Source organism: Mustela putorius, unplaced genomic scaffold (assembly GCF_011764305.1).
Source record: "Mustela putorius furo isolate JIRA1106 unplaced genomic scaffold, ASM1176430v1.1 tig00003854_pilon_pilon_pilon, whole genome shotgun sequence".
In the NCBI taxonomy this organism is placed as follows: Eukaryota; Metazoa; Chordata; class Mammalia; order Carnivora; family Mustelidae; genus Mustela; species Mustela putorius.
In genome coordinates this window covers 8,146,937-8,161,391 of record NW_025422006.1, presented here as the reverse complement: position 1 = coordinate 8,161,391, position 14,455 = coordinate 8,146,937, and the positions used below count along the sequence as shown (strand labels likewise).

The 14,455-nt window shown below is 37.5% G+C and overlaps 1 protein-coding gene across 6 annotated transcripts in view; it reads right to left on the bottom strand.

Moving 5' to 3' along the window:
* CFAP95 (cilia and flagella associated protein 95) overlaps positions 1–14,455 on the bottom strand; it is a 127,163-nt gene that overhangs the window by 6,931 nt on the left and 105,777 nt on the right. For all 6 annotated transcript variants that reach the window (XM_045065081.1, XM_045065083.1, XM_004769234.3 and 3 more), the window contains one exon: positions 12,013–12,070. In XM_045065081.1, the coding sequence (XP_044921016.1) occupies positions 12,013–12,070 (58 nt within the window). The remainder of the gene's footprint in view (positions 1–12,012; positions 12,071–14,455) is intronic.

The window sequence follows — 14,455 nt, the reverse complement described above, 5'->3', positions numbered from 1 at the left end:
ACTGCTAGATTCAATGGTTCTGCTAGGAGGACTCACAGGATTCAAAATATAGTTGTATTTGTGGCTATGATTTACTGCAGCAAATGGATACAAAGCAAAATCAGCAAAGGGGAAAGGCGCATGGGCCGAAGTCCAGAGGAAACCAGGTGCAAACTTCCAAGAGTCCTCTCCTGGTAAGTCACACAGGATGCACTTAATTTCCCCCGCAAAGAATTGTGAAATGTTGTTTCCTGGGGAAGCTCATTAGAGCCTCAGTGGCCATGGTTTGTCTTGGGGGTTGGTCACAGAGACCTTTGTTGCCTTACAATACCAGGATTCCAGATTCCCACAAGTTCAACATGAAACATATTGTTTGCACAAACGGTTTAGGTGAAATGAGCCTCTCTAATTCTCACTGGGAATCCTAATCCCAAAAGTCAAGTTTCTAGGTGCTAGCCAAGGGCCAACCTTGCAAGCAGGCTTTTTAACAGGTAACAGGCTCAGTTCTACTATGTTAGTTCTTTTCTGCAAACAAAGGATGGAAAGCCTCTGAGAAAGTGAGAGTTTTTTAAAGGGAGACTGAACATCTCCTATTGGAACTATATGAATTATGGAATCAGACTAAGGTATAAGTGAACTGAAGGTTTAGTGTCTTCCTAACTGGTGGCCCAATAACAGTTAGAGACTTGGCCTCTGCATATATGAGCTGCAGTTGTTGTACTCCCACACCCTAACATACTATTTACTTGTCTGGTCAACATGTATTCAGTGGGACTGGGAAGAAATGTTTAGAAATTGTCTATAGAAGCAGATATGTGAAGCACCACACATTGTTGTTAGCTGGTTCACTGTTCTGGGGCTACACAGACCCAGAGTGTTGACAGTATTTCTTTAAGATAGGATAATCACTACGGGTTTTTCTGAGCCCCTCAGGTAGATAAGATTCACAGGAGAAATCTGTCTGAGGTGCAGAATGGATGGGTATCAGTGCACAATGGCTTACACAGAGCAAGATTGGAAGAGACATTTCACAGGAAGAACTTAGAGGACCTAGCAGGCCAACTGAAGACAAAGAAGCAAAGATGAGCCAGAGCTTCAAGTCTGGATGCCTGGGAGAGTTCTAAAACCACTAAAAGGAATGAGAAAGACATGGAGGTAGGAGAGAGTCAGTTATAGGAGAGAAATGATGAGTCACATTTTAGACATTTTTAATGTGAGATGTTATCAGTACAAAATCTTTGAAAGGTGGTGCTATGGGATAGATGGCCTGGGGAGAGGCTAGTGCCCTATGTACAGTAGTAGTCACTGGCTGGGGAAAAATAACTCTAAGGAACAGTACTGGGGCCACAGATGATACTAGAATACAAACCATGAATTACATAATTATACTGCATCAATTATTCCTGAGGTTGAAAATATTACCATAACTATGTGTCCTTGTTCTTAGGAAATACACACTGAATTATTTGTAAGCAAAGGGGCTCAGTGTCTCCAGCCTACTCTCAAATGGTAAACCACTGGTAACTTTGGTTAAAGATTATACAGGAGCTAACTGTGCTATTCTTGCAACTTTCTTGTAGGTCTGAAATTATATGAACTACATTACCCCCAAAAGGTGATAGTTGAGGAGCCATGGGAGTGGATGAATTCTCTGAGATTGCATAAAATGAAAAGCACAGAGTTTGGGATCCCACGTCTTGTGGACACTCATGGATGGGCCCATTAAAGGCCATGAAGGATAGAAGAGGGGTATGATGTGGGCAATGTCATAGATTCTGAAGCTCAAGGGAGGTGGAGTGCAATGGTGCCCACTTCCCAAGAAACGTCATAGAGGACAAGACCCGACAAAACACAAACAGTGCTGTTTCAGAGAGACAGAGGAAGTCGAATGAAACATCCTGACAGAAGATGGAAAAAGTGTGTCAGAGAAAGATATGCTGAGGGCAAACAGTCTCTGTACAAACAGAAAGCACCAAAGATGCAGCCAGAGAATCACTATGGGGGAAATCTGCCTTAAGGTTAAGAAAGCTTTCTTCCTTCTCTCTCTCTCCCTTCTTCTTTTAAACAAATCATGGACCGGCACGGTCAGGATGTTACAGGAGGGTCCTCTTGGTGAGCGGGACCCCTCACTTGACCTTCTGTCATTACGAAGGACAAAGAATATATGGATTTACCCCCTGTATCAATAAAACGTATCAGCCTATCTTTAAGAGGCAGGTATCCTGTTCTTAGTTCCCCATCCGCTCTCCACCCCGACCCCCATTGCCCCCAAGTGCTATAGTCTTACTCTGAGGACCACTATCTCCCCAGATTTCTTTGGGATAAAATGACATGACTGTTTCTTAGTCAACTGTGTACTCAGTCCTCACTCAGCTTTGGTGATACTTAAGTCTTATTTGATTTCATCTTATTTCTTTGGAATCTTTTTTTTTTATAGTTTTGTTTTTCAAGGTCATTTTCAGTTTTCAGCCTGCTTTCTGGAACATCAGTAACTCTGCCTAATTTAATATTCTAGGATAATTTGGAAGCATAGTCTCAATTCCTTCATCTAGATCATCCATAAAAATGCATAATGTGTTATATTTCCCAGCCAAATCAGTCACTGTGAACTAACCTTGTGTCCACCATTACAGATAGCTATTAGCCACCTGGCATTCATACAGCAAAGACCATTCTTCCCTAGCATGCCTGTAAGTATGCTCATTTGGGGTACTTCATTTAGTCTTAAAAAGGTATTTGAGGCAGCGAGCTTATTTATGTGAATGTCACATTGGATGGAGTAAAAGTAAATAAATATACACATTGGGAATTCTAATCCCAAAAGTAGAAATTGTCCATTTTCTCTAAAATGTGAGATTTCGTTTTATTATTTTCAGTATACATAATGTATAAAATTCTTTCGCTGTTATATTCACTTGACTGAAGACCTGTTGTCTCCTAATGAGGTTGTCTTTCATACACATGTGCAGAGTGATGTGGGAGAAAAAGAACAATTTCCATACAACCAAATCTACTTTGTCAACCCTTGGGATCACGGAGGATAGGCATCTCAGACATTCACTTCCTCACTACTTTTTTTTTTTTTTTAATTTTAATTATTTATTTGAGAGAGAGAGCATGAGCAGGGAGAAGTCAGAGGGAGAAGCAGACTCCCCGCCCAGCAGGGAGCCGGACGTGGGACTCAATCCTGGGACTCCAGGATCATGACCTGAGCTGAAGGCAGTCACCCAACAGACTGAGTCACCCAGGTGCCCCCCCTTCCTCACCACTTTAAAAATGATTTCAATACTATTGGGTATTTTCTTGTCCCAGTGATTACATTATAGACCTAAGAGTAACTGGCAAATGTAGCAACAACAAACATGTTACTAGCTGGATATATATTTTTTATGTATCTAAGAAACATTTGCTATGTCTTCTTATCCCATAAAATCTTACAAAGGAAAAACATTTGTAACCAGCAGGGGTATTCAACTAAAGGAAAATAGTCATGGAAAGTACAAGGAAGGTTATGCTGTGGATAGAAATATATATTATCTGTATCATTAATGAGTCAGGTCATCACAAAGAATTTATGGAGATTTATATGAACAATCGCCTCACAAAATAAGCTGACTTTAAATAATAACATACAAACTTTAGTAACGGCCAACATCAAAAAAAAAAGCAATATAGTATTAAACCTTAGCTATTGACACATTTTTTTCTTTTTTATGCACAAATTTTGATTGGTCTTATCATTTTAATCACAGAAAACTATTTATTCATTTATTTATTTGCTTATTTAAATTTAAAGATTTTATTTATTTGACAGACAGATCACAAGTAAGCAGAGAGGCAGGCAGAGAGAAAGGAGGAAGCAGGCCCACTGCTAAGCAGAGAGCTTAGTACCCTGGGATCAGGACCTGAGCCAAAGGCAGAGACTTTAACCCATTGAGCCACTCAGGTGCCCCGAAAACTATTTAAAAATATCACTTTTTTATTCCTCAGTCTACATTATGTGAGGACACCTGCCATTATTTTATACTTATAATGGTATGGTTAGTTATAAATTTGAGGCCCAGGGTTCTCTTTTTTTAAAGTTTTTCCTTCTTTACAAAAGTCAAATATGTTCATTGAAGAAGTTAAACATACTTAAAAGAAAGAAATTGTAACTAAGCTTTTATGATTTGATGCAGAAACAAAAAGACACCATAGTTACTTAGCTCCAGAAGACAATATAAAAGTAAAGTTTTAGAGAAAATGGTTCTTTCTACTAAAAGGATACAACAACAACAAAATACTTAAAGATCTGAGTTTCCTGAGAATTAAGATAACAATTTCTCAACTGTTAGTGATACATGAAATAAGCAGGAGTTAAAATACTCATTTCCCAATTTTCAAGTAGACTCGACTTTAAGTGTTTGCCAAGGTCCTTCATCAAAAAGATTACTTGGTCTCAAATAAATACTATTAGGAAGGGACAGGATCAATGAGAGAGAATCAAATTACCTCAATTATGTAAGTAGTGCCATGTGAGAGCCAGAGAGCTCATAAAGATCATTTTGTCTCTATTATAGAGAGTCCGCCAGAGAAACAGAACTAGTAAGAGGTAGGTAGATAAATGGATAGATGGACAGACGGATGGATAGACAGGTAGATAGGTAGATATGAAAGATGTCTACTTAGCTATCCACCCTATCTATCTCCACTATATCTATCTATATGTTTGGGACAATAGTAGACCCTTGAGCAACATGTGTTTGAACTGTTTAAGCACATTTATATATAGATTTTTTAAAATAAATACAGTACAGTACTACAAATGTATTTTCTCTTCCTATGATTTTCTTAATAACTTTTTTTCTCTAGCTTATTTTATTCTAACAATACAGTATATAATACACATACAAAATGTGTGTTAATCAACTGTTTATGTCATCATTAAGGCTTCTGGTCAACGGTAGGCTATTCGTTAAGTTTTTGCTGAGTCAAAAATTATATGTGGATATTTTTACTGTTGGGGGGGTGCTCAGTGCCCCTAACTCCCACATTCTTCAAGGTTCAACTGTGTGTGTGTGTGTGTATATATATATATGTATACATATATATGTATATATATGTATACATATATATACATATATATATATACTGACACAGAGAGAGATCCTCCCTTCCTTCCTTCTTTCCTTCCACTCACCTATTAGCAACTATATAGTCTCCCAAATAAGGCAAATTCTCTTGTATCCCAACCTGGGAAAGGTGTGAAGCTCTGTGGTGCTCTATGAACAAAGGCCAGCAGGTCCTAAAATTGAAATTGGGACCTAGGAAGTGTGATCCCTTAATGCTGGCAGAATTCCGTAAGACACAGAACTGGAAATGTTTTGCCTATAAGGTACAAAATCAAATCTATGTGTATACGTATAAGGTCAGCACACATGTGTAACACACATTGAGATCTTTCAGGCATTATTTTAGACTGAGGAAGGCCACCAAGTAACAAAGCGCTGTTCCTGTGGTTAGCTAACCCTGAGATTGATGAGCGAACCCATCAATCAAAAAATCATAGGTAGAACCACACGACCCCTTCCCTCTTCTCCAAATTCACCTCCCACCTCTACCTCATTTGCAGAATAATCTAAAACTTTCTCATTTTAGCCAATAGTAAAAGTAGTAAGAAAACCAAGGATATTCAGCAAATGGAAATTATTCTTTTATCAGTAGATACTGAGTTAGAACATTAAGAGGACAAAAAAGAGAAAATTAAACAGTAAATATATTAAGATTCAGGACAAACAGTAAAATAAAAGTCATGAAAACACATCAGAGAACCTGGGACATTACCTAGTTTAAAAAATACACTCCATTCTGGACTAAAAACTTATATATGATTATTCCATGTGGCATATTTAGATGATACAACTTTGCACACTATGATGTTTTTAAGAGAGAAGCAGAAAAAGAAAGGACTCCATACTGGAATGAAATTCTGCAAGATCATGGCAGCATAGAACAGAGCAAAGATACAAAGAGAGGATTCTAAATAGAAGAGGGAACCACAGCTAATTTACTTCAGAGAAGTGATGCTTCCTACAGAATCCCCAACCTATTCTAGATTCACTTTCTGTATTAGCTTTTGGGTGTTTTCAGCAAGACATTCTTTTCTTTCTTTTCTTTTTTAAGGGCCCTGGTAGACATCCCTACCCAGGAAGCAGAAAACTAAAGGCAATTCCAGCCTTTAGGGGTTTTCTTGCATGTAAATGAGCCTAACTGAATGATAAAGGGCTCTTAAAGATTGCTGTCCACCTCTGACTCCTAGCCAAGATGCATTTTGGTCTAGGATAATACTCAAAGTATTTATCAATCAGTACAGTCAGACTGGGCAAGTCTTGGAGGTACATTTGGGGGCTCACAAAAATGTTTTCATTTCTTTTAAAATCAGAATTTTCAAGATGAATCTAGTAACAAAGTGAAGGTAATTAATGCCATTAAATTCTACACTAAACATGGACTGAACAGTAAATTTTATATTACATATATTTTACCATAATAAAAAATGCAGATGCCATTTTGAAAAACTAATTCCATTAAATGGTAGAAACTCAAAGCTAAGCCAGGAAATGTTGTTGGTCATTTAATATTCATAAAAATCTTAGGGCAGTAATTGATGGTAGCTATTATATGAAAGTTTTGCTTAAAATAGGGTACAAGAGTCCACAAGTACTCCCAAGGAAAAAAAAGAGTATTCTATGCTTTAGTTTTGTGTAATAACACCCTTTGGTACGTTGGTAATAATTTCAAGAAGGTTAACAATAACAGAGTCCTATAACTTGGCCATAAAATACAGTAATATAGTCAAAAATGGGCAAGAAGACAAACAGCCTAAGAAATGTATTTCTTTAATAAGCTTTCAAATCAACCCCCTTCCACCAAAAGTGAATAGGATCCAATGTGGATTGTGTTTGTCTTTATACCAATGCAGCTATACAATATATATTGTTTTATTTTTTTAATGGAAGGAGCCCATGATGGCAAAAGTCCTCAGGGTCCGTGAAAGTCATATGTAGTCCTGGGTCTTGGGAGTCCAGAGAGAAGGGGTTGGGGCTACTCAGTTCTGGGGAACTCCAGGTGACAGCAAATTTCCGATCACCACAGAAATATCAGTATTTTTTAACAATGCTATATCTGTACCAGTGCACTGAGCTCCTGTAATAGGACAGGTGCATACTGCTGTTGTGGAGAATGATGTTAAAGGGATGCAGCCTCTTTTCATACCACTGTGCCACATGGCAGGGATTCCTCAAGGTTAGTCTGGAATGCATGCCAACTTTCTTTCTTTCTTTCTTTCTTTCTTCTTTCTTTCTTTTAGACTTTATTTATTTATTTGATAGAGAGGGCCAGAGAGAGCATAAGCCGGGGGTGGGGTGTAGAGGAGAGGGAGAAGCAAACGCCCTGCTCAGCACAAATCCTGACATGGGGCTTAATTCCAGGAACCTGGGATCATGACCTGTGCGGAAGGGAGACAATTAACTGACTGAGCCACCCTGGCGCCCCTCATCCCAACTTTAAAACATAGTTCTCTAGTAAAGACTTCCTCAGCTTTCTGTCTCTGAGTGAAGTAAGATATGGAACATTTGGGGGGTTCAAGCTACCCATACATCTGATAATTCAATAGGCAGCTCTATTTAGGAAAACAAAATGGTACTTCACATGGATAATGACCAACTAGATCTACCCAAATTGCAGCTGCATGACTGGCAGGAGCTATTAACCTCCAAAATGCTCCCAGGGAGGGCTTGGTTGTTTGACTCAGTCTTTGGCATTACCTTTCTTTTCTGCTATCCTGTAGGATGATGTCCAACAGCCAGATTTAGAATCTAGCCAACACACTGGCTTACCATTTTTTCACCCTCTCAAATCAATGGCTTTGGGGCACCTGGGTGGCTCAGTGGTTAAAGCCTCTGCCTTCAGCTCAGGTCATGATCCCAGGATCCTGGGATCGAGCCCCGCATCGGGCTGTCTGCTCCACGGAGACCCTGCTTCCTCCTCTCTCTCTCTCTGCCTGCCTCTCTGCCTACTTGTGATCTCTGTCAAAAAAAAAAAAAAAAAAAAAATCAATGGCTTTGATTCCATTATCGCAATTCAGTCCCATGCCCATATCCTGGGCTCCATCATTTCTCAGAATTGTTCTACATCTGAAATTCCAATAAATTCCAGTACATCCCTTTGCTCATTACTGCCAATTCTTCCAGCTCATACCGCTTCACTGAGGCTACGCTTGGTTTTCCGGTTTGCCATTCTCATTCCTTTGACCCTTCAACTTCCTGAGTTTGCTGGTCTCTGCCTGAACTAAGTCTTGTTCTTACTCATCCTGAGTGTACTCGGTCAACTCTTCATCATTAAACTCTGCTCACTTGTCCTTTACCTTAAAAGCTTATGTACCCTTTAAACAGCCCGCCTTGGACCAATCATCTAAAGTACGCATTAACTTTTCCTCTATTTTGGTTCTTTGGAAAAGGATGGGAAAGCTTTTAAGAGAAGGTATCTTTTGCTGAAATTGGGGTGAGCCCTAAGTATCCAACTTAAGAAGTGGAGTTCTGAGGAAGTAGCTTGCAATTCTCTTCCATTTCTATCCTTAAAAATGATTTCATAGCTTCCTAATACTCTGTTATTTACTTACTCATGTCTAGAGCTATGGGATAACTTGCACTCCCTTTAAAATTCCTGTAATGCTATCCTACTTTATGCAAGTATCAATTTATATTATCATTTAATATAATATAAATATAAATAATATAAAAATTAATAGTTTCAATTCATGAAAAACACTTGAAATGTAAGTCCAAATATTTTAAGATGTCTTCAGGAACTGCATAATTGCAGTCTGTAGCCTGAGAATGGTGTGCTGTGTTTATGCTAACTCCACATGGTGAAGTTCTTAGCAAGAAAAAAGTATTCTCTCTTTTTTTGGTCAGTATTTTATGAATCATATATTTGTTTATGTACACAGTAACTTCTATACCAGAGTTCAGTCACATTCTACTATTATTTAACCATTTGTTGTCATTATAGTTTAATTTTTTTTGTATCCTCTAACAATGCAACAAGGTAGGCATTTATTGAATGGGGGCTCTAGGAGCAGTGCTAAAAAACACGTCTCAATATGAAGTACTTTGGCAAGAAACTTGGAAGTGAATGAACAAAACTCTACATAAGCCAAATAATTGCCATGGTGGGTTGTGCTATTAGTGCAGAAACAAGCAAAACAAGAAATATTAGAAATAATGCTAAAAAATTTAAATGCACGAATATATAACACAATAGCTAACAGTTTATGCACCCTGGAAATACATCTCACTTTCTTTATCTTTATGCCAGTGAAGAAATTCATCCTTTAAAATTATGTGGGTTTTTGGGCGCCTGGGTGGCTCATGGTCTCAGGGTCCTGGGATCGAGTCCCGCATCGGGCTCTCTGCTCAGCGGGGAGCCTGCTTCCTTCTCTCTCTCTCTCTGCCTGCCTCTCTGTCTACTGTGATCTCTGTCTGTCAAATAAATAAATAAAATCTTAAAAAAAAATTATGTGGGTTTTTAATTATGTGTTTTGCAACTACCTTTTGTTGAGAGATGTAGCCAGATCCCATATATGTAAGGAAATGGACCTAAATTGCATTTTTAAGTATGTTTCCTTATGTTTTTCCTGATTATAAGCAATCATGCTTGTTGCACTAGAAAATTCTAAAATGTGCAAAGATGAAGAACTCACCTAGAATCTCACCAACCAATGGCCAACTTGACTAGCATTTTGACAGTTTGGGTTTTTTTTACCTGTATATTTTTGCATAGTTTATACATATACAATATTTACATATTATACCAATATAATAAATTTTATATGCATACGATTTTGCATCTTAATTTTTTTTTTTACCTTAAATCAAGATTTATCAGGACACTAAGAACCATCTATGGACATTATAAAGGCTACAAAATAACTCATCATGTGATTATAACATACTTAGTAGTACTATTTCTAATACTAAAACATTAGCTACTTTCCAAATTTTGCCATTACAAATAAATCTGTGATGAGTATCCTTGGATATAAATTTTATTCCTAGTTGAGTTATTTTTCTCTGAGGAAGTTTCTTAGAAGGAAAATTATTAGATCAAATAGTGTCTTGATACATATTGCCAAATTCCCTTCCAGAAAGATTAAAACAATTTGCAGTCTTCCTGGCAACAGATGAAAGTACCCATTTCATCCCATCTTCACCCCTTAAATATTATTTTAAAAAATACTGTCAAGTTGATTAGCAGAAAAAACTTTTATTGTTTTAATTCACATTTTTTATTATTTGGATTTTCCCTATATTTATTAGCTACTTTTGCATTTCCTGCTTTGTAAATTGTCTATATATTGTGCTTTGCTCTTTCTGTAGTGTCTTATCAGTTTTCCTGCCTATCTATCTATCTATCTATCTATATATATATTCTTTACCTATTAGGCATTAATCCATAAGCTATCATACTTGATTTCTTTATAGTTTGAATGCTCTTTTTTGATGAGAAAAAAATTAAGTAAGAAAACAACATAAAATGTAGTGTCATGAATCCTATATTTCCCTAAATTGGTTTTATCATGGTTTTTAAAACTTTTTAATTATTCTCATCTGTTTATCCTTTTAAATAACTCTTAAAGTCTTAGAGTTCTAATAGAAAGCAAAATCCATTTTTAATATAATTAAATGTATGAACTTAATTCATAATTAATTTAGTTTTCAAGCTTCCTAAAATGCTTGTTATTCCCTTGTAGTCAAGACTTCTGTCTCGGTTATCTTCGGGTGTACATTTGTTAAAATAAACTTAATGGCTTTAAACAAGAATTTATTATCTTCTTCTTGGAATCTTTCATGGGTTGCAGTCCAAGAGCAGGTAGAGCTGCACCTCAGGCTCAACGAGGCTGGACGTCCAAGATGGCGTCCTCACTCATGAATCAAGCTCATCAGAGCTCCTCTTCATGGCCTCTCCTTCCAGGAGAGTAGCCTTGAGTTCTTATATGGGGGCTCAGGGATCCAAGACTCAGAAGCAGTCTTCTTCAGTCCAGCCTCGATCTAGCATAGTGTCACTGCTGTGGTCTTCCCAAATCAGTTTCCTGGCAGCTCAGATTCAAGGGTGGGGCACTACTCACTTTGTCGTAGGGAAGTGGCTTGTGGAAGGTCCACCCTCCTTGGAGACAAACTACCATATCTTCTTTATTGATCTTTATTTGGTTGAGAATTTTCTTCACAAAAGTATTTAAAATTTGTGTTGCTACAGTAATTTGTGGGTTTTTTTCTTTTATAGTTTCCTAAGCAGTACTGATATGAAGCAAAGATTATTTTTGAAGTACTTATTTTGTATTCAATCACCTTACTAAATGGTCTTATTTCTACTACTAATTACTTCTCAGTTTAATATCTTAGTTCTCATAAGAAGATAATAAAAGTCTCTGAGAATAAAGATGACTTCATTTCCTCCTCTTTTTCAATAGTTAAATCTCTTACCTATTGTACCAGCCAAGACTTCCATAACAAGACGAAGAGGAAGGAGACTTATTTTGTTTCTGATGTTTAATTTTTTAAGTGTGAGTAAAATGAAGTTATGAACTGGACATATGCTACCAACACACACATCTCCCAAAGCTAAATTACACCACTTACTTTTATGTGTCAATGCAATACAAATGAATTGAAAGGCAGGTTTTTATTCCAGATAAATTGAATTCAGGGGAAAGGACAATAAAACAAGATGAAGAAGAAGATAACTAATACATTTTGGACACTGCAATATTTTCTTCCTGAAATCTATAAACTTCCAAAAATACATCATAACCATAAAACATTCCATTGACTCCTACAAGTAGCGAATATCTCTAAATAAATACACAGCATCATAAATCTCAGCAATTTGTCCTTTCTTCCCAAGCCTGACTATTCACACTAGATGCGAAGAATCACTGAAAGCACATAAATAAGTAAGTACTAGAATGAGGCTTTCCAGCCATGTCATACTCACGAGTGGCTCATAATCGTACGGTGCAGCATATTCCTCAGCGTATGTTGTCAAGGCATACCTAAGAGGGACAAGTCAGTATCTGAGAAAAGAACGACTCCAAAAAGAAAGATATTCAAAGGGTTTAGCATTATAGACTTCACACAAAATAAAAACATTTTAAGGAAGATTGGCCCCAACAAAAAATTTTAAAACCCTCAACTGTCCCAGACCTTGTTTATAGCGTTACCTACCACCACAGGTTGCCCTTCCTTCTATCACTTCCCATTCAACACCACTTAATCTCCTCTACTAATGATACTCTACCAGTCCCAAGTCCCTGAGCTCAGGTGCATTCCAAACTTTTGGGATTCCCTTTACTTTCTGCCCCTCGAACCTTTTGACCCTAGACCCCATGTTCTCTGCCAGATGACAACAGAAAAAGAGAAGAGAAGACCACCAGGTGGACTGAGATTATGTATCTCCCCAACTCCCACCCCATTAAACACACAGAAATGCTGAATAAATACATCCTCCCCCCCCCCAAGTCTGTAAGCACCACTTAGCTCCAAAGGGAAACTCAAAGGTGCTAGAAATGAAGAGGATACTCATTAGAATAAGAAGTCATAAGATGATGTGCCAAGGCTAGAAGCTAGAGTTTGAACTGCACATGAAGGGCTGGAGACATGGCCTTGGGTTCACAGAAGGCAAAGAGCTAACCTCCGTCTTATAGCTAGGAGCCTGTAAAGTCTGCACCCTCATATATAAGAAACCAGAGAAACTCCAGCCACATGTCCAGAGACACTTGCGAGAAAGTTTCTCTGTTTGGAACTCAGGGTGGGAGAAAAATCTTTTTAAGAGAAATAATTAAATTTTAATTTTTAAATTAAATTTTTAAAAGCCCTACTTCTGTTTCTGGAAATATTATGAGACTACACAATCGAAGAAACTCCTCTGAGAATTGCACACCTAAAAATGTTGAGCACAAGGAAATTTCACCATTTTAATTCATGGCTCTGCTGGTGGGAAAGAGAATTAAACAAGCAACAGAATTCCAAAATAACAAGAAAGTCGAACTCAGAATGGTTATTGGATGCAGGTGCTAATATTTTATCTGGTGGTAGCCAACCAGTTCCTGTTAGGCTTTTGAGGTGGGGCTTCCAGAGTAATAGCATTAGCATTATCTGGAAACTTGTTAGGAATACATACAACTGCGATCCAGCCTCAATCTGCTGGATTAGAAACCCGGGGGTAGGGCCCAGCAGTCTGTGTTTTAACAAGCCTTCTAGGTGATGCTCATGCACACTTAGGTTTGAGTACTGGCAGCTAAAAGAACAAAAATTAGAAGTATAAGTTTCAAACTAGCAAACAAATTTTTTAAAAGACCAATCTAATAAAAAAGGAGGAAAGGAGGTGCCTGAGTGGCTCAGTTAAGCGTCTGCCTTCCACTCAGGTCAAGATCACAAGGTCCTGGGACGGAGCCCCATGTCGGGCTCCCTGCTCAGTAGGGAGTCCACTTCTCCCTCTGCCCCTGACCCCACTAGTGCCCTCTCTCCCTCTCTCTCTCAAATAAATAAATAAAATCTTTTTTTTTTAAAGGCAGTAAAGGAGAATTAAAGGAAGAAAAGAAAATCTTTTCTGTTCATAAGACAAATTAAAATCATAAAAATAAAAATAAATATCTTTGCAATCAAAATGAAAGTAAAGGGTTAAACTCATCAGTGAAAGCATTTCTCAGACTTAAACTGAACAACATGTATTACATAGTACAACTCTATGTTCCTATACCTAGAATACCTAAACCTAGAATAAAATTATTTTCAAAGGAAGTTTGAAGGTAAAAGCATATAAAAAGACACATCAAAAAGAGACACATCCAGAAAATATTAACACGAAGTTATATTATATGTTATATTAATATAACATATATAATATGTTATATAACATATATTATGTTATATAAACATACATAATATATGTTATATTAATAACATGCAATTGACTTTCTGTCAAAAGTTTTTAGTTATAAAGATCATTACCTACTGATCAAAGCACCAGGAAGATCCTAAGTCAAAAAAGCTAACAACACATTGAATACATAAATCAACAAATGACAGAATCACAAAGATAAAATGACAAGTCTACAGTCAGGACAAGATTGTTATCCTAGATCACAATCCTAGATCCTTAGGTTCCTTAAACCCAAATATTTACATATACCCTCCAAAACCATATAGATCAGCAGCAAAAGCAAGTGAAATCACAAAATTGCCCACCCGAGAGTATAAGACTACAAATTTCGGTTTACATGGAGGTGGGAGAACAATCCAAAATCAGGAGCACCAGAACCAGGGCCTATTCTGGAGCAAAATCAGGTAGGGATTACATGGAAGAGAGGAGAGGGTGGCAAGTCCATCACGGGGGTGGAACACAGAAGGCATCAGCCCCAAAAAAGAAGGATCGTTCC